The following is a 23,206-nucleotide window of genomic DNA, read 5'->3' on the forward strand; positions in this document are numbered from 1 at the left end:
ATTGTCAGGTTTCTTTTTGACAACACGAACTGTCTTTCCAAAGTACTGCATATTTCCAATCTAAATTTTGTACTACAGACAAGAACCCTTAAGCAGTGAGACAGATAGAGGCAGAATGAATACGTGGATACTCCAAAACTACGGTAAAAAAATACCAGCATGTTCATAATCAGTGAAATACTGGAACTTGGTTCTCAATCACTTTTGCGAATATCATGTTACGAGCAATTTCGATAACATTGTAGCACTAGATAATGGCCAAGCTGTCTCTAGTTGATTATCTGAGACAGATTAGGTATCGTCGCTTTATCGTGTCAGTTTACGTTTCGGGCAAGTTCAGATGGAAGGTCGTGACTGACAGCACATATCAAGAGGAAACACGTGTAGCCATCCGACGAGAAGATCCAATACTGTTCGTCTTGCTGAATATCTCATTCATTTAGCGTATCTAGAAAATAGCACTCAAAGAGATTGATTGTATGAGCTTTTTACATTCCAAAATTACTCAAACCTGCGAATCTGAGGCACATTTGACGTAATCCAAATGTATTGTTTTTATTGTTTACTAGTTTTCTATCTCCTACTTTTTCACACGCATATACATGTAACATATTTCATACATACTTGTATACATATTTCATCAGTATCTCTAGGGAATTTCGCTCTGAAATTTCATCTAAATCGTGCGTCAACGTGTAATTATAGCAATATTCAATTGTTTCGGAAAAAAAGGACTGTTGCTAGCAACTGTCCGACTCTCCGTTGTTTCCATGGAGCTAATAAAAGAGGGGAGTTATCATTACGTTACTAACTAGAAGCCGCCGTCAGCCGTGTAATGCAACCCAAAAACATTAGGTTCAACGCATTTATACACTCCTGGAAATTGAAATAAGAACACCGTGAATTCATTGTCTCAGGAAGGGGAAACTTTATTGACACATTCCTGGGGTCAGATACATCACATGATCACACTGACAGAACCACAGGCACATAGACACAGGCAACAGAGCATGCACAATGTCGGCACTAGTACAGTGTATATCCACCTTTCGCAGCAATGCAGGCTGCTATTCTCCCATGGAGACGATCTTAGAGATGCTGGATGTAGTCCTGTGGAACAGCTTGCCATGCCATTTCCACCTGGCGCCTCAGTTGGACCAGCGTTCGTGCTGGACGTGCAGACCGCGTGAGACGACGTTTCATCCAGTCCCAAACATGCTCAATGGGGGACAGATCCGGAGATCTTGCTGGCCAGGGTAGTTGACTTACACCTTCTAGAGCACGTTGGGTGGCACGGGATACATGCGGACGTGCATTGTCCTGTTGGAACAGCAAGTTCCCTTGCCGGTCTAGGAATGGTAGAACGATGGGTTCGATGACGGTTTGGATGTACCGTGCACTATTCAGTGTCCCCTCGACGATCACCAGTGGTGTACGGCCAGTGTAGGAGATCGCTCCCCACACCATGATGCCGGGTGTTGGCCCTGTGTGCCTCGGTCGTATGCAGTCCTGATTGTGGCGCTCACCTGCACGGCGCCAAACACGCATACGACCATCATTGGCACCAAGGCAGAAGCGACTCTCATCGCTGAAGACGACACGTCTCCATTCGTCCCTCCATTCACGCCTGTCGCGTCACCACTGGAGGCGGGCTGCACGATGTTGGGGCGTGAGCGGAAGACGGCCTAACGGTGTGCGGGACCGTAGCCCAGCTTCATGGAGACGGTTGCGAATGGTCCTCGCCGATACCCCAGGAACAACAGTGTCCCTAATTTGCTGGGAAGTGGCGGTGCGGTCCCCTACGGCACTGCGTAGGATCCTACGGTCTTGGCGTGCATCCGTGCGTCGCTGCGGTCCGGTCCCAGGTCGACGGGCACGTGCACCTTCCGCCGACCACTGGCGACAACATCGATGTACTGTGGAGACCTCACGCCCCACGTGTTGAGCAATTCGGCGGTACGTCCACCCGGCCTCCCGCATGCCCACTATACGCCCTCGCTCAAAGTCCGTCAACTGCACATACGGTTCACGTCCACGCTGTCGCGGCATGCTACCAATGTTAAAGACTGCGATGGAGCTCCGTATGCCACGGCAAACTGGCTGACACTGACGGCGGCGGTGCACAAATGCTGCGCAGCTAGCGCCATTCGACGGCCAACACCGCGGTTCCTGGTGTGTCCGCTGTGATCATTGCTTGTACAGCCCTCTCGCAGTGTCCGGAGCAAGTATGGTGGGTCTGACACACCGGTGTCAATGTGTTCTTTTTTCCATTTCCAGGAGTGTACTTCCATGGTTCACGGCGGTGATATTTCCCGTGACGTCACTCTGAGTGCTTGCTCCCAGTTTCGACCGTTGTGGATATCTGTTGACTTTCATGGTCGTATCCCAAATAGCATCTGGTGCTTTGGTTGTGTGGAGACGTAGTTGTTTAGTCAAAAATGGCAGCTCGCATCGTTTACGGGCGTACTAACCGATCTGGTCGCAATCTAAAGTTTAAAGGAATCACATTTTATTCGTAAGTGAAGCCGCGCAAGCAATATTTTCTCTTGCATGCTTGAATTATGCTTGTGCTGTTTATTTTTATTGTAGTAGTTTTAATTCTGTCAGTTAACGATAGATTTCCTATCAACCCCTACGCAGTTCTGTCTCGATGACGTTTCAGTAATTTTCACTTCCTTCACAGGCACATGATACGATAGCATGCCTTGCTTCTTTCCTCATTGCACACGTTTATGGGCTAAAAAAGAACGCATAAGTAAGTTTCTAGCAAGCATGAACATTAAATATGTTTTGCATACGAGTTTAAAGCTACAAATTTGACGAACAAGAAGTAGTACTAGTAAGCAAATAAAGCGTTGGTTTCGTAGTTCAGTTTCAATTGATATCGCTATAAATACAGTAGAAGTGGAAATAAATGGATCACGAAAGCGTCCCTTCCACATCACAGCCTATTCTTCTTGGATGTTCGAAATACATAAACGAAAAACAAGTTACATTAACGAGGCCAAATGTGACCTATTACTAGAACAAATACGCTTTCAATAACAGAAAAACGTTCAGAATTGCCTTCCTGACACTACGTTATTCACTTAACCACCGTACATAATTTTTAGTATTTGAAACAGCTATTGCTTGCACACTACAGAAATAATTAACAAGAAGCGATCGTAAACAGTAGTCTGCTAAGGGCTATTTCAAACTGCGGCAGGCTTCGCCCCCTCTGGTTTCTAAACGACGTACAGTGCCATCTTCCCTTCCTTTTTTACTTCCATGGTTGTCTTACACTACGCGACTCTAGATAGGAAGTTAAATGTACCTCTGGTAAATGAGGTCGTGATATGATCTTTGACCCCAAATCACGCTGGCAAAATTATTGGCTTTCTGCAGCGCTCGTTCTCACGACGTGATTGACGCATTAAACAACGCTAATAAGAGACAGACTGCGATACATATTTTTAAAGTATTCCAAGTCAGCTATTTACAGGAAAGAGTTACCAACAGGTCGTTTCTAAAGGTCACCCCTTCTCATCTTCCCCTCCCCCCCACTCCTCCCGCCACCCATAGTGGTAGTAAGGTTTTCTTATTCCCACAGCATTTTTATTCAGACAATGAGTCTGTGACACACCCTTTTCACCCATACAAAAACCTTCGCGAACGTGCGCACAACTCATCAAAGTTTCATCGTAATGAGAAGAGTGGTAAAGGAACGTATATCAAGAGAACAAATAATCATTCGTTTTCAAATATAAGACTAGCTGTTCCCGACATGCAATGCTGTGCCTCTATTCATTTGTAAGGGCAGGTGGTTCTTATCCCTATTGGAAACTTTGCGCGCGTAGGTACAATAACTGAACAAAGCTTCGTCTTAATCGGATAAACTGTACAGGAAAGTACAGAAAACGAACAAGTAAATACTTCTTTGTATAGTGAAGGTAATTCTCATTTATTACTCTGTCTCACTTTCATATTTTTAATTGGGTTAGATGTTTCGATCACTCTGGATCATTTTCGTATCTAAGTAGTTCCGTCAGCATCCCGTCTTGTCAACTCAGAACCACTTATCAGAGTACTACGACTGAAACAAGTAACCTAATCAAAAATATGCCACTAAGACGGAACAATAAATGAGAATTATCTTAAATATATATACATTCGCTGAATCTCTCAAGGTGATGATGTCGACTATAGTGTCCTTTTTACATATTAGTCTATTCTTTCATCCTCCCAGCTTAATTAACGTCGTTACATCTAGGTGCTGCTCAGTTTTTGCACACTCTTCCTTCACACACACACACACGCGCGCGCGCGAGCGCGCACTTTCACATGTGTCCACCCGCATAAACAAATCAAGCACACACACATATTCACGCTTACAGGCAGACAGAAAATATGAACAAGCACACACACACACACACAAACATAGCATTCCTTACACTGAAGTAACTCTTGCCAAACAGAATAATGTATTTTGGATGCGCGAGGTAAATGCTTCTGGGAACTGTAGTGACTGAAATGCTGATATGTTAAATAATAAAGACGTGGTTTTAGTCGAACATTGCAACTTTAATTTATTTTTACTTATACAGACAAGAGCACCAGTTCCTAAAGAGGCTACCATTGTGCCAAGACTCCTTTCAGCAAAAGTAGCAATCACAGTACGCTGTTCGTCTGAATCAGTAAAAACCGGGTTCTTACAAAAATTCGTACTGCGCCGACTCAGTCTAATTACTTATACAAGGGCCAACAAGTACCAGAAATAAAACATTAATAGCCCAAATAAAGTCATGTTTCTAGACGTTCTTCGTATTCATCTGGATAATACCATGAAACGGAATCATTGATATACTCACCTAGAGCTTGTTTTAATCATTTTTTGCCTTTGAAGTCAAAGTTTCTACCTTATTTTTCTGTCTTTCGTTTCCCATTATCTTATACATTATCTTTTGTTCTAATGTAACTATAGTGAATAATATATTCATCTCAATACAAGCAAATAATAAGAATATCATGTAAATAAGATTATCAACCATACAAGCCTTACCAGAGAGGTGTGATTTCTTACGTTTATCTCTCAAAATATTTCATCTTTGTTGTTATTTGTGGGTAAAAATAAAAATGAATTATCAGTTAATTTTGATACATAAGACCTCACTCCTGAAGTTGGCTTCCTCGTGAAGAATTCAGATTAATATTCTGTCCCAAAATTCTTCGACAATTCGACTTTAAAGACGAAACTGGGACTCCCTTAAAATCTAGAAACGAATTAAAAGCGTATCTTATCAGCTACTGCATCTACCAGTGATCATACTATCTAGAGTTAGGGACTGGAAATCCCTGTCAGTACCGTCATAGCCGGCCGGAGTGGCCTAGCGGTTCTAGGCGCTACAGTCTGGAGCCGCGCGACCGCTACGGTCGCAGGTTCGAATCCTGCCTCGGGCATGGATGTGTGTGATGTCCTTAGGTTAGTTAGGTTTAGGTAGTTCTAAGTTCTAGGGGACTGATGACCTCAGCAGTTAAGTCCCATAGTGCTCAGAGCCATTTGAACCATTTTTGAAGTACCGTCATAAACAACAATGTTCGTTACAAGCAGGCATACATTCCAGAAATTATAAAGATGCAATTCTTTCAGATATAATAGTGTTCTCGTGGGAATAGTAGTACTGCAGCACTAGATAAAGGACACTTGCTTAGCACCACTGCTAAAGTAACTTTTCTTGGAAGAATTGACTTACCTGCTAATTTTGTTAATTTATTGTCTTAATAGGCATAGACTATAGTCATTTGTCGTTAATGGTAGTTAATTCTTAACACATCCTTCCGAAGTGGTTTCAGTGCCTACTTTCTTCTATTAATGTTAATATATAATTCAAGTACATCACCAAAGTACGTCTTCCTATTTAGAGCTATACGATGACTGAAACAATTAACTAATTAATGACTTGTTTACCAGTAAATACAATTTTAAATTTGTTTCTGCAGATATGAGACAATAAGATTATTTCTTTAACAAATGCATCGCAGAGGAAGACGTTAAATAAAACGGAAGATGATAAATAATACAGAACGTCCCATATATACAGGATAGCAGTTAATGCTTAATATATTATGCTTGAAGAATCAAGTTTGCCAATATCTCTAGCAATTCTTTTTATTACTATGACCGGATTCGACAGATCTACAATACTGAAAGTCACATTTATTTTATTAGTGACATGCTGATGTTTGTCGCCACGTTTTAGTTGATGCAATATCACTATGTGAGTTTCAGTATTGTAACAAGCATGTACAACTAATAATGTTACAAGATCCGAAGATGACAGCGTAAATCTCTCGAAACCGGTCATTGTAATAAGAAGAATTGCTAGCGATCTTCGCAAACTTCGCTTTTTCAAGAACAACATAACATTCAGATCGCCTAGAAACTGATGCAATGTCAAAGTTATGGAATCCTAAATAGTATTTTGAGACATGGAACTAATTATCAGAAACAAATATTTCGCTTTTTATTGTCATGAACAACCTACAACTCATGATAGCAACTTCAGCTCAGAACAACAATTACGCGACAGCAGCAAGTCTATATTTATGCGTTACAAGAGAATGCACTGACAGAATTGAGCTCTGGTTTAAAAATCATTTGGCCCCATTGTATTTCATGCTACAGCACTACTCTCCGCTCTGCAGTCTTCTAAATGTGCACACTGGTACGTGCGTAATCGTGAATTTTCTCCACGGTCTAACACCATCGACGAAATAAAAATTCTGTTGTAAAAACAGTATGGTCAGAACCACGGCAACGAATTTCTTCCTATTAGACTGGTGCCTGTTAGGAAATGTTTTACTGTACACTCGCTCGACTTTTTGGTCAGTACACCTGACTGCGCAGTACGTTGAATACATGTCTACATGTTCCTATAGTGCTTAAGGTCTTGTCTTCCGCTCTTACTCATGATCTGTTAACAATGGTAAACTCCACTCTGGACACATCACAGACGATGGCGTACTGTTTTGCAAGATGAAGCCAGCAGCGACGATGCAGCAGGCAGTTGTTTGCAAGTTTACTATGCGTACATGCCTAGTACGATGTAGAAAACCGGTTGGCCTTCATAACCGGTTTTAGTTATTTCTGAATGGATAAATCGGTTCCTGTATGCTTTTCAAAGCAATCTTATACAAACATCTGACAATATCGGCTGGAAAGCGATTTCCTGTCAGAGAGGTCACAGTTCGTTGTAATTGACGGAAAGTCATCGAGTAAAACAGAAGTGATTTCTGGCGTTCCCAAAGGTAGTGTTATAGGCCCTTTGCTGTTCCTTATCTATATAAACGATTTGGGAGACAATCTGAGCAGCCGTCTTCGGTTATTTGCAGATGACGCTGTCGATTATCGACTAATAAAGTCATCAGAAGATCAAAACAAACTGCAAAACGATTTAGAAGAAATATCGGAATGGTGCGAAAAGTGGCAGTTGACCTTATATAACAAAAAGTGTCAGGTCATCCACATGAGTGCTAAAAGTAACTCGTTAAACTTCCGTTACACGATAAATCAGTCTAATGTAAAAGCCGTAAATTCAACTAAATACCTAGGTATTACAATTACGAACAATTTAAATTGGAAGGAACACACAGAAAATGTTGTGGGGAAGGCTAACCAAAGACTGCGTTTTTATTGGCAGGACACTTAGAAAATGTAACAGATCTACTAAGGAGACTGCCTACACTACGCTTGTCCGTCCACTTTTAGAATACTGTTGCGCGGTGTGGGATCCTTACCAGATAGGACTGACTGAGTACATCGAAAAAGTTCAAAGAAAGGCAGCACGTTTTGCATTATCGCGAAATATGGGAGAGCGTGTCATAGAAATGTTACAGGATTTCGTCTGTACATCATTAAAATAAAGGCGTTTTTCGTTGCGACGGAATCTTCTCACGAATTTGCAATCACCAACTTTCTCCTCCGAATGCGGAAATATTTTGTTGACACTTACTTACCTAGGGAGGAACGATCACCAAGATAAAATAAGGGAAATCAGAACTCGTACGGGAAGATATAGATGTTCATTCTTCCCGCGCGCTGTATGGGATTGGAATAATAGAGAATTGTGAAGGTGGTTCAATGAACCCTCTGCCAGGCACTTAAATGTGATTTGCAGAGTATCGATGCAGATGTAGATGTAGATCACTTAATTCCGTTTTAGGAAAACTTCTGATATTAAGCTTTCTATGGCCTTGATCGCGTGTGTGTACACTGTTTACTAGTTTCGACAGGACTAAGCTGCCATCTTTAGATCCACAGAGTGCAGGTTATGAAATTATGCTATACTCTGTGGATCTGACAGCTTAGTCCTGTCGAAACTAGTACTCCAGTGTAAATACACGCGATCAAGGCAGCAGAAAGCTTTATATCAGAAGCTTTCTCCGCACTCCACCTTATATCATTCTTCCTGCAAAGCAGTGGCAGGTTAGGTGACGATGATGGAGCTGGATTGCGATCACGCGTCATTCTATCCAAAATAGACCACAAAGGCTCAATAATATTGATATCTCTTAACTGGTGGCAAGCGGACAAGCGATAATTCATCCATGAGCTTACAAAATCAGTCCTGGACGATGGAAAATGGTCTGTCGTCTTGGAACGCAGTAGCACCATTGGGGGAAAAAATACTGCATCATGGAATGGACCTGATTATCCCGAATGGTCACATAATCATTGGCAGTAACGCGATCTTGCAGTGTAACGATGGTGGTCCACGGAGGACCATGATACGACTGCCCTCATAACCACCAGATCCCTGCCATGTTTCGCTCTTGGGACCTAAACTCGGCCAAAAGTTGGAAAGAGTGCAAAACGAGACTTATCGACCAAATGACTTGCTTCCATTGCTCCATAGTCCAAAATTTAGGCTTCGGCACCGCGCTCTCTTGTTAACGGCATTTGTATCGCTAATGAGTGGTTTCGGAATTCTAATTCGCCTTGCAGTTCCCTGGGTATGGACGTCCCTTCGTGTTGTTTTGGTCTTGACACGGTTCGTGAGTGCGACATTCAGTTTTGCAGCGGCTCTGGCAGCTAACGTCCTCTTACTTTTCCTCACAACCCTCTTTAATGACAGTCCGTGACCACCACTCAGCACAGATGTCAGCGTTGTGACTTAGCGGGTGATATTTTCCCGCTTTCGCTGCATGCAGTATAAATCTTCGATACGGTGTCTATAGAAAGGCCAAACACTATGGTTACCTTGGTTACGGGACAACCCACCGCGCTAGCACCAACAACTTGCCCACGTTCGAATTCACTTAGCTGCGACATAATTCACTCACAACTACGCAGAACACTGTTCTGACCATGACTGACACTTTCAGCGTATAGAGGACATTGCGAAGTTGTCGTTCGTGGTCACGTTAAAACAGAGCAACCTGCAAGTTTGGCTAGCATCCGCATTTAAGTTCAACCGTGAATTTCTCGCGACGTTTCCACATTTGTGTCCAACCTCTGCAGCTACATTATTACAGATTGGTTTTATCTATGTATATAAATTTTATAAAACAAATTAAAAATAATCTCGAATAATGGTTCAAATGGCTCTAAGCACTATGGGACTTAACATCTGAGGTCATGAGTCCCCTAGACTTAGAACTACTTAAACCTAACTAACCTAAGGACATCACACACATCCAAGCCCGAGGCAGGATTCGAATCTGCGACCGTAGCAGCCGCGAGGTTGCGGACTGAAGCGCCTAAAACCGCTCGCCCTCAGCGACCGGCTAATCTCGGATAACGACGGTACGTACGAAATATATATACTACATTACTGCTCAGTGTTTACAATTCTCTCTCTCTCTCTCTCTCTCTTCTCTCTTCTCTCTCTCTCTCTCTCTCTCTCTCTCTCTCTCTCTCACACACACACACACACACACACACACACACACACACACCAGCACAACACCTACCTCAAAATGTCCTCCGTAGTCAAATGGTTCAAATGGCTCTGAGCACTATGGGACTTAACTTCTGAGGTCATCAGTCCCCTAAGAACTACTTAATCCTAAATAACTTAAGGACATCACACACAGCCATGCCCGAGGCAGGATTCGAACCTGCGACTGTAGCGGTCGCGCGGTTCCAGACTGTAGCGCCTAGAACCGCTCAGCCACACCGGCCGGCCCTCCACAGTCAGTAAGAGCCAAAAGAGAAAAGCATGTCGAAAAGATACGTCCTTGAGGTGTTCCGATTGTGATGTAGCTCTCTGTATGACTGAGAGAGCTTCAAAACATACCACATGCAGGCACATTCTGAGCACCAACGGCATGTACAAGTTTATTCCGAATAACAACACACTTCGGTAATAATGTTTCCATACCTGCTAATCTTGCTGTCTCATAATCCCTCTCGCGTGCTATTTTTTTCATCTCAGAGCAGCACTTGCAACCTACTTCCTCAGTTATTTACTGGACGGATTCCAATCTGTCTTCCTCTACAGCTCCCTCTAGTACTATGAGAGTCATTCCCTGATGTCTTAACAGAAGTCCTATCATCCTGTCCCTTCCTCTTGTCAGCGATTTCCTCAAATTCCTTTCCTCGCCGATTCTGCACAGAACCTCCTCATTCCTCACCTTATCAGTCCAACTTATCTTCAACATTCGTCTGTAGCACCACATCTCCAATGCTTCGATTCACTTCTGTTCCAGTTTTCCCACAGCCCCCGTTTCACTGCCGTACAAAGCTGTGCTCCAAACATACATTTTCAGAAATTTCTGCCTCAAATTAAGGCCTATGTTTGATACCAGTAAACTTCTCTCTGCCAGGAATTCCCTTTTTGGTTGTGCTAGTCTTCTTTTGATGTCCTCCTTGCTCCGTTCGTCATTGCTTATTTTGCTGCCTAGGTAGTACAATTCCTTAGCTTCATCTACTTCGTGACCATCAATCCTGGAGTTAAGTTTCTCGCTGTTCGCATTTCTGCTACTTCTCATTACTTTCGTCTCTCTTCGATTTACTCTCAGTCCATATCCTGTACTCATTAGGTTGTTCATTCCATTCAGCAGATCATGTAATTCTTCTTCACTTTCACTCAAATAGCAATGTCATTAGCGAATCGTATCACTGATCTCCTTTCGTCTTGAATTTTAATACTACTCCTGAACTTTTCTTTTATTTCCGTCATTGCTTCTTCGATGTACAAATTGAACAGTAGGGGCAAAAGACTACATCACTATCTTACACCCTTTTAGATGCGAGCACTTCGTTCTTGGTCGTCTACTTTTATTATATTGTATATTATCCGTCTCCCTCTATACCTTATCCCTACATTTCTCAGAATTTCGAACATCTTGCACCACTTTACATTGTCGAACGCTTTTTAAAGGCCGACAAATCCTATGAACGTGTCTTGGTTTTTCCCTAGTCTTGCTTCCATTATCAACCGCAGTGGTTCTCTGGTGCCTTTACCCTTCCTAAAGCCAAACTGATCATCGTCTAACACATCCTCAGTTTTATTTTCTTTTAGGAATAGTTAAAGCAAATTTCACGGTTCCAAATGACACATCACACTGTTTTGTTGCATTTATAGTTGCAATGCTATGATCATTGGAAAATGTGTGAAAAGCAACCATTCTCCTGTCCTAACCACTGTGACTGAGGCTGTCCTGAAAATGCTAATTATGATACGACCGCTCAAATGTCATACTTGCTTTCCTTCGTATCAGGTACAGGTTCATGATTTTGATTCGGAGAGCACACAAGAAACTTGTTTTTCTCAGAAAGGCGCTAGAAAAAGCAGACCACGGCCAACGTCGAATTTCTGGACGTAAGCGTTATGTGGGACATTGATACTGAAATGAAGAATAAATTCACGAATGGATAGCATCAATTGAAAGTAAATATGGACCTTTGGAATTCCGAATAACGGTAAAGTGAAAGCATTTTAATGGTCACTCAATCGAAGAATTGTGTGTGTGTGGGGGGGGGGGGGGTAAAGTACAAAAAAAGTTATAATGAGAGTAAGTGAGAAAAAAACTCTACGGAAGACTTGACCAGTACAAGAAGAATTGACAGGTTGGTCACAGTGGAATATTGTTTCGGCATCTAGGAATGGTTAACTTGCATCTGGAGCTGAAATGAACAATAAGAGGTAAAAAAATTAGAGATAGAGAGTGTAATAAGCAAAACACATTATAGAGAAATCTATAGAGAAGTCTACTAATATCAAATACCGGCCTTAATTTGAGGAAGAAATTTCTGAGGATGTATGTCTGGAGTACAGCATTGTGTGGTAGTGAAACATGGACTGTGGGAAAACCGGAACAGAAGAAAATCGAAGCATTTGAGATGTGGTGCTATAGACGAATGTTGAAAATTAGGTGGACTGATAAGGTAAGGAATGAGGAGGTTCTTCTCAGAATCGGAGAGGAAAGGAATATATGGAAAACATTGATAAGGAGAAGGGACAGGATGATAGGACATCTACTAAGACATGAGGGAATGACTTCCATGGTACTAGAGGGAGCTGTAGAGGGCAAAAATTGTAGAAGAAGACAGAGATTGGAATACGTCAAGCAAATAATTGAGGACGTAGGTTGCAAGTGCTACTCTGAGATGAAGAGGTTAGCACAGGAAAGGAATTCGTGGCGGGCCGCATCAAACCAGTCAGTACACTGATGACAAAAAAAAAAAATCCCGTCAAGCATATACAAGTCAGGTTTTGTTACGCGTTCTAGACATGAAGGGGAGAGTACACAAGTAAGGCTCTTTCCAAGCCAATGACGTAAGCACGAGAAATACATACAGGGTGGTCGGAAATTCCTGTTACAAACTTCTAGGACATGTAGATGGTAGTGAGTACATAACATTTTGAATAGGAACCCATGTCCGGAAACGTATCGTTTCCGTTCTACGACAGTTTCAAGGCAGATGATTATCTCATCCACACCCACGTGAGGAATGTACTTAGGCGTGACCTAGTACAATTGTTGCACTCCATTTGAAAAGAATACTGACTCGTTCCGTTATTACTTACGCATTTGCATTAAAACTTACACCTTATGGTTTACATTAGTCGACAACAACAAGAACTCAGCATCTACGGCACCAACCACACCGTACCGATGCATCACAACAGCGGCTCGATGTGGCGACCACTAACGTTGTTACACACATTGTACCTCCGAAGCATGTTCTGGTACACTCTCTCCATCCCACCTGGTGTCTCTTCAATGTCTTGTGCAGCGTCCAGAACTCGTGCCAGCAGATCTTCATCTGTCTCTACAGGTGTCTCATAAATTAGGCTCTTCATACGACCCCACGAGAAGTAGTCCATAGGGGTTAAATCCGGCGATCGTGGCAGCCACGCGGTTGGACCACCACGGCCCATCCATCTTTCACCATACCGTTTGTTGAGATGTCTCCGGACAGCCAGTGAAAAGGGAGGTGGCGCTCCATCATGCTGAAACCACATTTCCTGATGGATATTCAATGACACAGCTTCCAAGAACCAGTCCAGTACGTGTCGTAGGGAGACTAGGTATGCGTGACCCGTGAGCTCGGATGGAAGGAGGTATGGTCAAATCACAAGACCGTCCAGAATACCTGCCCACACGTTAATTCCAAACCCGTCCTGAAATCCCTGAACATGCGTGTCATGAGGGTTTTCGTCTGCCCAGACATGACTATTTTGAGCATTCCCTTGTGAACCTACATTCATCTGTGAAGAGAACTCGACGTGGAAACAGGGGCGCGTCGATGCAACCTCTACCAGGTTGCATACCAACAGAACCCGTCTTTTAGAATTTCGGAATCATTTTCTTCAGACCCACGGCAGTCATCGGACCAACGCCTTTCTTCAAACCCTTCATTTCCCGCCGGCCGCGGTGGCCGAGCGGTTCTAGACGCTTCAGTCCGGAACTGCGCTGCTGCTACGGTCGCAGGTTCGAATCCTGACTCGGGCATGGATGTGTGTGATGTCATTTAGTTAGGTTTAAGTAGTTCTAAGTTCTAGGGGAGTGATGACCTCAGATGTTAAGTCCCATAGTGCTCAGAGCCTTTTGAACCATTTGAACCTTCAATTTCCGGAACTTATGCAGAGCGACGTGTGCATAGTCATCATTCTTGTAACACAAGCAGAGCGCGATCCTGCATTACGACAGTCATGGCAAACGTCGCAGACGCGAAAGGAGGATAAGCTATGTACCCGGTGTGTTTATACCAACTTCAGTGGGTCGTGGGCATGACAGGTGTTTTTATTTACATATTCTGACACATACAGCGCCATGTGTTGGCCAATTTCCACACTATTTTTTTTTCTTCTGCCATACATTTTTCCCCCTTCTCCGATAACATTCCGTTGCAGTTTGACGTCATTCTGATCAGTGGTGTTAATTCTACAACGTTTTGAAAGTTTAATTATAATCACGCTGTACATAATATTCAACGATACATACATATAAATTGTATAATGGTGAAACACTGTGAGCAAACAGAAAAATTGTATTTATGGCTTATCGAATTATGATTAGAATGCTGCTACAGGATCTGAATTTGCAATAGTAACAAACAAGGCTGAAAGTCAGAGAGAGGGAGGAAGAGGAGATAAGCAGAGGGGTGGAAGGTAATGGACATAGAAAGCGGAAAGGAGGTGATGGGGGCAGCAGGAGGTAGAGAGAGAGTGAGAGAAGGTGGACACAGAAAGAGGGAGGAGATGATGGTCAGAGAGAGGAGAAGGAGGAGGAGATGGACGAAGAGAACAGAAGGTTTCAAAGGATTGGAAAAGAGCATAGGTATTTCCAGTTTTCAAGAAGGGTCGTCAAGCAGATGTGCAAAACTATAGGCCTATATCTCCGACATCGATCTGTTGTAGAATTTTAGAACATCTTTTTGCTCCGGTATCATGTCATTTCTGGAAACCCAGAATCTACTTTGTAGGAATCAACATGGATTCCGGAAACAGCGATCGTGTGAGACCCAACTCGCTTTATTTGTTCATGAGACCCAGAAAATATTAGATACAGGCTCCCAGGTTGATGCCATTTTCCTTGACTTCTGGAAGGCGTTCGATACAGTTCCGCGCTGTCGCCTGATAAAGTAAGAGCCTATGGAATATAAGACCAGCTATGTGGCTGGATTCAAGAGTTTTTAGCAAACAGAACACAGCATGTTGTTATCAATGGAGAGACGTCTACAGACGTTAAAGTAACCTCTGGCGTGCCACAGGGGAGTGTTATGGGACCATTGCTTTTCACAGTATATATAAATGACCTAGTAGATAGTGTCGGAAGTTCCATGTGCCTTTTCGCGGATGATGCTGTAGTATACAGAGAAGTTGCAGCATTAGAAAATTGCAGCGAAATGCAGGAAGATCTGCAGCGGATAGGCACTTGGTGCAGAGAGTGGCAACTGACCCTTAACATAGACAAATGTAATGTATTCCGAATACATAGGAAGGATCCTTTCTTGTATGACTATATGATAGCGGAACAAACACTGGTAGCAGTTACTTCTGTAAAATATCTGGGAGTATGCGTACGGAACGATTTGAAGTGGAATTATCATATAAAATTAATTGTTGGTAAGGCGAGAGCCAGGTTGAGATTCATTGGGAGAGTCCTTAGAAAATGTAGTCCATCAACAAAGGAGGTGGCTTACGAAACACTCGTTCGACCTGTACTTGAGTATTGCTCATCAGTGTGGGATCCGTACCAGGTCGGTTTGACAGAGGAGATAGAGAAGATCCAAAGAAGAGCGGCGCGTTTCGTCACAGGGTTATTTGGTAAGCGTGATAGCGTTACGGAGATGTTTAGCAAACTCAAGTGGCAGACTCTGCAAGAGAGGAGCTCCGCATCGCGGTGTAGCTTGCTCGCCAGGTTTCGAGAGGGTGCGTTTCTGGATGAGGTATCAAATATATTGCTTCCCCCTACTTATACCTCCCGAGGAGATCACGAATGTAAAATTAGAGAGATTCGAGCGCGCACGGAGGCTTTCCGGCAGTCGGTCTTCCCGCGAACCATACGCGTCTGGACTAGTAAAGGGAGGCAATGACAGTGGCACGTAAAGTGCCCTCCGCCACACACTGTTGGGTGGCTTGCGGAGTATAAATGTAGATGTAGATGTAGATGTAGAGAGAGGGAGGAGGAGATGGACAGAGTAAGGTGCAGAGTAGGAGATTGAGACCTATATCCAGTTCCCATACACACTCGTATTAGAAACCTGTGCTTTTTCTTTTCTTTCTTTTCCATTTAACCAGACTGAGCCACAGCAACGCATGGTTGGGGACAGCCAGTACAGTAACAAATGTTGTGAACTTTTACTGAGAACAAGTAGTTGTGTTAGCGACCTTGGTAGAACGGCTGCGATATTTTTACGCGCGCTCAGTACAACAGCGACGCTAGTTGTAACAGAGCGCGGCTCTCGACTATGGGTATGCTGGTGACGCGAGGTGTTGTGGGCGTGCTGTGCAGGTGAGTGGCTGCTGACGGCCGTGCACACGGCGCGCTACCTGGGCTGGGAGCTGGGCGACGGATCCGAGGGCTGGGACTTCTCGTGGCAGAACCTCAGCCTGGAGGCGCTGCGCCTCAAGAACCTGCGCGTCTACTGGCTGGTCGCTTCATTCGTCTCCTACTTCATGTACTTCAGCATTGGCGGTTTCCTACACGTAAGTGCCTCACAAACCACTCTTTTCTTTTCTTTTTCTTTCTGCTGAAAATGTTTTCTTGATTGGTGTGTATTTGGTTTCTGAGCTCCTATCTATTGTTGTTCCCATTTATGGCAGTGGTCGGGTATTGTGCGCTGCCCGATGAGTATGCAGCCCACACGACGTAATTGTCTTGCAAGTGTTCTAATACCCTTTCCGTGCATTCATATGACTACCGCATACAAAACGGTATCACACTGACGGAAAAAAATCATAGTACCAGAAAATAATTAACGTAGAGTAATGAGATTTCGGGTATACGTTTGGGTAAGTATCGTTAAAACGATTAAAACTGCAAGATCACACGTTAATGTAAGCATGAGATAAGTCATTGCAAATATGGAATGCTGGTACATTAATAACCGGTGTAACCACGGTGCTAGCATGCAAACGTGTATGCATTCTGTTTTAGAGGTGCCGGATGTCTGTTTGCGGAATGGAGTTCCATGCCTGTTGCGTTTGGTCGTCAATACAGGCACAGTTAATGATGTTTATAGCCGACGCTGAGGTTATCGTCCCATTATGTTCTATATATACTCACTGGAGACAGGTCTGGTGATCGAGCAGGCCAAGGCAATAGGTTGACTCTCTGTAGAGCATGACGGGTTACAACAGCGGTATGTGAGCGAGCGTTATCCTGTTGGAAAACACCCCCTGCAATACTCTCTTCATGAATGGCAGCACAGGAGTTCGAATCACCAGACTGACGTAGAACGCTGCAGTCAGGATGCTTGGGATAACCACGAGATTGCTCCTGTTGTCATATGACATTGCACCCCGGACTGTAACTCCAGATATAAATGCAGTATGTACAGCATGCAGAGAGGTTGGTTGCAGTATGACCGTACAGTTTGTATAGGTATCTTCATGTGGTATGGATGACGAAATAAAATATAATCTTCCTCATCATCTCGCCGAAAATCAAACTTCTAAACGCCCTGTATCATCTACTGCTCGAAAAGATTTACCCACACAGTACGCAGCACAAACACTTCAATGGGCCCCCGTAAATGTGGTAGGACTTACAAGATCGGCTACGTTTCGTGTATGGGGCGCCAACTCACATTCGTGGCATGGTACACAATGTTCCATAAAGTTTTTAATATAAATACAGGCAGGATTTGCTATGCAAAAATCACGCACGCACTCAGGTATTTTTTAAAGTTTCACAAATTCGAGTTTACTTCCAGTAAGAACATAGAAAACTCTAAAGTCACTGTTCACAGTAAATTAATTTGAGAGCCTGACCGAGTTCCTTAAGATCTTGGAGGTGGGTGAACAAACCACGATGAATTGCGTGAGTTATCTTTAGAAAGCCGTTATAGTTCCACAGCATATCAGAATATAAATTCCACAGTGGCTACATCAGCCTTAGAAGTGCGGCTTGTATCTCGCGCAACCCGAAAAGTAACAAGTTCATCAGATGCTGAAAAATATCTGTGTCCGAAAGTAGGAACTCTGAATTATTCACATACGCGAGATAGCGGGTGTTTCACCGCTCCTCATATAAAACTTTCTCCTAATACGGACTAATACAGTCTGACCGCCCTCAACGACGTCCAAACCTCGACTCCTCTAAATTGCCGCTGTTCACCCAGAAAACCTCGGTCAAGCGCCACTGATGTCAGTTAAACTACTGAACGTAAAATCTGTTGTAATTTTTAATTTTAACCTTTTACACATAATATGTACCAAATCACATGGAAATTTTCCGATAAATATTATGCTGTTAACACTTTTCTTTTATCTATCATAGTTTACTTGCAAACAGTAATTATTTTGATTTTCCTCCCTTTTCAGATTTATAAGTGTAAATATTAAGAAGCAATTTAAATTATGCATTAATTAATTTTCTACATATCTAAAGTTTACAGTACTGCCGCTACTTTTAATATTTCTCTATTTATTTTGTAATAAAAGCTGTTTTTAATTGCGCGAAATGCACTTTTCGCCCTCTCATCTAAATATGTTAATAATTTCAGTGAATAATTTCAGTGAATAATTTCAGCCTTCTTTATCATCGTCGGCGATCCAGTATGCCATCACCAAATGAAGAAACTGCTTATATTTTTTCTCTGAATTCAGGGTACTGTAAATTGTAAAAGGACTGAAAAGTCCACAGTTTATTAAAGGACGATTTCTTACAATAGGATAGGACGAAATATACTGATCTGCATGATCAACTCCTTTCATGTGGGTATTGTATTGCTTTTCATCGCGCTGGCTGCAGTATATCCTCTCCAGTTTTTCTATTTTTGCTCCCTGTATTTGAGACAGAAACGTCATGAATTTTTGATATCATTCTGACATCCTGCTTGTCTTTCCATACGAGAAGAAGATGAATGTCACCTTTTCTACAGAAAATTATGATACCTTTCCTCATTCTTGATGCTTTGACTTACAGAGTTTGCTGTAATACTACCACAGACTCAGCAGAACTGCTGTTGTAAAAACTGTCCTGTAGTTACGGTGCCAGATACCAAGATAATGGCCAAGAACCGATAGAATAGCTTGCTCCAATTCTTTCTCCAGCGTAAACCGCCATATTTCAGATCCAGCATGTGACACTCTCGCGCGCCATCTTAACAAGTGACCCACACTTTGTAATCTTTGCAGTATTGTACGTTCGAAACCTCAGGCGTCTCCATAGAATCGTCCTCTCGGCCAAAGACAACTGTTTCTTTGTTTTGTAAACCGTCCTGAATTTGTCAAGGAAATAATCCAGCACAAGCTGGACTCTGAAGTGACTCCCAGGCCTATTTTTCAATTTTGTGTTGTCACTAAAGGGCCTGAATCTCTAAATCTATTCACATCTATTGCGACTTGTAGTATTGAAAGTATTGGGGTATCTATTAGAGGATCTGTTGACCAATAATCGTTCAATCTACCTTTCCATGTTTGTCCCATTAGAAAAATTAGGCCAAGTAGTTCTTCACGTCTAAGTTGTGTAACAGGAGACCATTTTAGAGCTTTACGCGACGTGTTGATCCTTGCAAAACAGTTCAATCAGGTCGTCACCAAATCTCAGGATAATCACAGAGGCTACAGAGACATGTTGCTTTGGAAATATACTGACACACATAATCAATTTCGAACAGCTGCACTTGGCAACATTGCCACCTTCGCTTCCCTATAGGTCTAAAAATGTCACTGTCACTGAGATCGACTTCAGAATCAATTAATTCATTCCTCCACGCAGTCATTCAGATTTTCATTCACGCTACGAACATATGGATACCCATCGGAGAAAACCTCCAGAAGTTCTTCAGGGTCGTTCATTCGCCATCTCTAAAAGTAGGGGGAACTTCGAGACGGAAATGGTAAATCTTTTAAATATCGCAATACACTCACAAAGCTAAATAACCAAAAGCGACATGAAGGCAATCATGTTTCCTATAATGCCTACTGGTGTAAACTCCTAACTCGATGAAGTCTAAAGGCAGCTTATAATAAACACGAGTTATCTCGCGATCCGTCCGCTACCGATGACGCGCGCAACACGAACAAACTCGAGGTTCGTCCTCTATGTCTGAAGACCTGTTCAGCTGAAACTACAAGCTACTTTAAACAGTCAGGACTTTTTACTACGAGAACGCGTTTCAGGGCGTTAAACCTCCTCTATAATTAGTTAGACTGATTTCAATTAATAAGAGACGTGTGTGGTGTGTGTGCGACTTTGGGGTAACCTACGGCACTGTCTGGTGCCAGAAAAAAATAAGTTAAAACACTGATTTTTATTTGATGATGGTGGTTTAACCCTCTGAACTGCATACTATAAATAAAAATACACTGTGAATGGTTAAAGCTGCTCCGTCAACAAAGTCAAACGTTCTACAGTGACGATATCGACAAACTAGTGTCTCGTTGGGAGACATGTGTTCGTCGCCAGGGTGACTATGTTGAGAACTTAATATGTAGACATTATGTATAAAAATGTAGAATACATTAGATTCAGTTTTCGCTCCATAGACCCAGAAGTGAAATGATTCTCGTGGGTGTGGAACATGTCAGAAAGTATAACATAAAAAACATAGAACATTTGAATATAATAGTGATTTCCCCGACCATTTGTCCAGAGATTGTCAAAGTATGTGAGTACATTACAGTAAACTGGAACTACTAATATTTACGGAATTAATACACTGTCAGAATGAAACATAGTTATGCACTTTTAATAAATTTTTCATACACAAAATCTCCTAATCTTGACTGTTGTGACCACGTATTATCAACACTGAAATCTGATAGATAGTTTTACTTAAGCTGGTCTAACAGTCCCTTTTAAGATATTCATCTATAGAGTAGAAGGAGTTGCCTACCAAAAAGTATTTCAAACTCTGCTTAAACTGTGCTTTACCTGAAACCAAGTTTTTAATGCTTGCTAGCAATTTATTGAAAATGTGTTTCCCTGAATACTGGACCCCTTTTTGGACCAAGGTAAGTGATTTTAGGTCTTTATGTAGATAGTTCTTATTCCTAGTATTGATATTATGTATTGAGATATTGGTTGGAAATAGAGACATATTATTTGCAACAAATTTCATTAAGGAATAAATGTACTGAGAAGCAGTGGTTAGAATACCTAGTTCCTTAAACACATTTCTACATGATGTTCCTGAACTTACACCACAAATGACTCTTCTTACACGCTTTTCCACTCTAGAATATTTTCTTGGTTTGATGATTTACACCAAAATTTGATATTTGATCCCAAATGATACAATAAAATGAAAGTAAGCAAAGTATGCAAGTTTTTTTCGTATGTTATACACATACTGGAAGGAAATCTATTACAGGTTCTGAATTGCATATAGTGGGTCTTTTCGAAGTTTAATGACAGTGAATTAGCTTTAAACAAATTATTAATGTCAATGAAAATTTGATTAGCAACCATTTCTAAATCTGTACTTGTCTTGCTATTTATTGCTAAGTTCGTATCATCTGAAAACATAACAAATTTACCATCCGGCAATGTGATAAACGAAAGTTCATTATATACACGAGAAAAATCAACGGCCGCAAGATGGAATCTTGAGGAACACCACATGTAATTAATTCTCAGTCAGATGAACACTGATTGCTTACTCCACTGGTACTTCGCAACGACACCCTTTGCTTTCTGTTAGCTAGGTGAGACTCGAACCATTTTGCTGCACTACCAGCGACACCATAATATTCTTATTTACTTAAGAAAATTCTGTGATTCACGCAGTCAGAGGCTTTTGACAGATCACAGAAAATGCCAGTAGCTTCTACTTTGTTAGCTAACGAGTTAAGTCCGTTCTCACTGTACGTGTAAATCGCCTTCTCCATATCGGAAGTCAGATGCGTAAGAAGGTGCTTGAACACAACCGTCCAATTATTTTTGAAAAAGTCGGCCAAAGTGAAATTGGTCGATAGTTTGACGGTACCTCTTCAACCCGCTTCTTGAAAAGAGGCTTAACTTAAGCATATTTCATCCAGTCTGGAAATATTCCCCTGATAAGAGGTTGATTACACAAATAACTTAAGACAGAACTCAAATCACGTAACATTCTTTGATTAACTTCGTTGATACGTTATCATAAACATTCGAATACTTGCATTTTAAGGATTTTATGATGGATACAACTTCTTGGGCAGATGTGAGTGTCATTTCCATTTTATTGAAGTTATTTTTAAAGACTGGTCTTAAATACTCCATTACAATGTTCACCGAACCTGATAACCCCAAGCTGGCAGTAACAGAAACAAAGTACTTGTTTAAGAGATTTGCAACACTACATACCCTTGTTACCAATGTCTCAGTTATTTTTACAGCTTTGTTGCGTGACGTAATTATCTTTATGTCATAATAAAGCTGCTTAGATTTCTGGATTACCTGCTTCAGTATCATGCAATATTCTTTGTCATGCACTGCAGAGCTTTCCTAGACAGTAGATGCAGCTTGCTATTTGTTCCACTTGATACGTTTATTCCTTGTCTAATCCATGGTTTATTTATAGACTTAAGTTTGATTTCGATTACCTTTAGGAGAAAACAATTTCCAAATGAGGAAGTAACTTTATTAACGAATATTTACAGTTTTAAACATGGCTGTCACTCAACAATCGTATACTAGTTTCAACATAGGATTGTACTGCCAACCGGTTGCAAATAACTGTTAGGTACATTGACCTAGGTTTCGACACCTGCTGAAGATGTCTTCATCAGAATGAAATTTTGATAAACTGTAAAATTACATTCTAATTAACGAATATTTTATATTTTCCATTTGAGTCAGAAATACTGTAAACATCTATCCATTTCATGCCTTTGAGCAACCTCCTAAAATTCTCAATTTTTAACTGATTCATTAGTCTTCTGTACTCAGGTTTAATAGATTTTGTATCTTGACAACTTTCAACATTTAACGTAAGAAGCTGAATGTCATGATCAGGTAGCCCACTTACTATTGGTTTTGTGATACGACTCTTTTCCTAGATTTGTCTACAAAGACATTATCAATAGCGGTCTCAGATCATTAACATGCCCAAATTGCAACGTTC

The 23,206-nt window shown here is 41.8% G+C and overlaps 1 protein-coding gene across 1 annotated transcript in view; it reads left to right on the forward strand.

The window, feature by feature from the left end:
• LOC126187633 (lathosterol oxidase-like) overlaps nt 1-23,206 on the forward strand; it is a 95,923-nt gene that overhangs the window by 40,787 nt on the left and 31,930 nt on the right. Inside the window, exon 2 of the mRNA XM_049928832.1 lies at nt 16,447-16,640. Coding sequence (XP_049784789.1) covers nt 16,447-16,640 — 194 coding nt within the window. The remainder of the gene's footprint in view (nt 1-16,446; nt 16,641-23,206) is intronic.

Source organism: Schistocerca cancellata, chromosome 5 (genome assembly GCF_023864275.1).
Source record: "Schistocerca cancellata isolate TAMUIC-IGC-003103 chromosome 5, iqSchCanc2.1, whole genome shotgun sequence".
Lineage (NCBI taxonomy): Eukaryota > Metazoa > Arthropoda > Insecta > Orthoptera > Acrididae > Schistocerca > Schistocerca cancellata.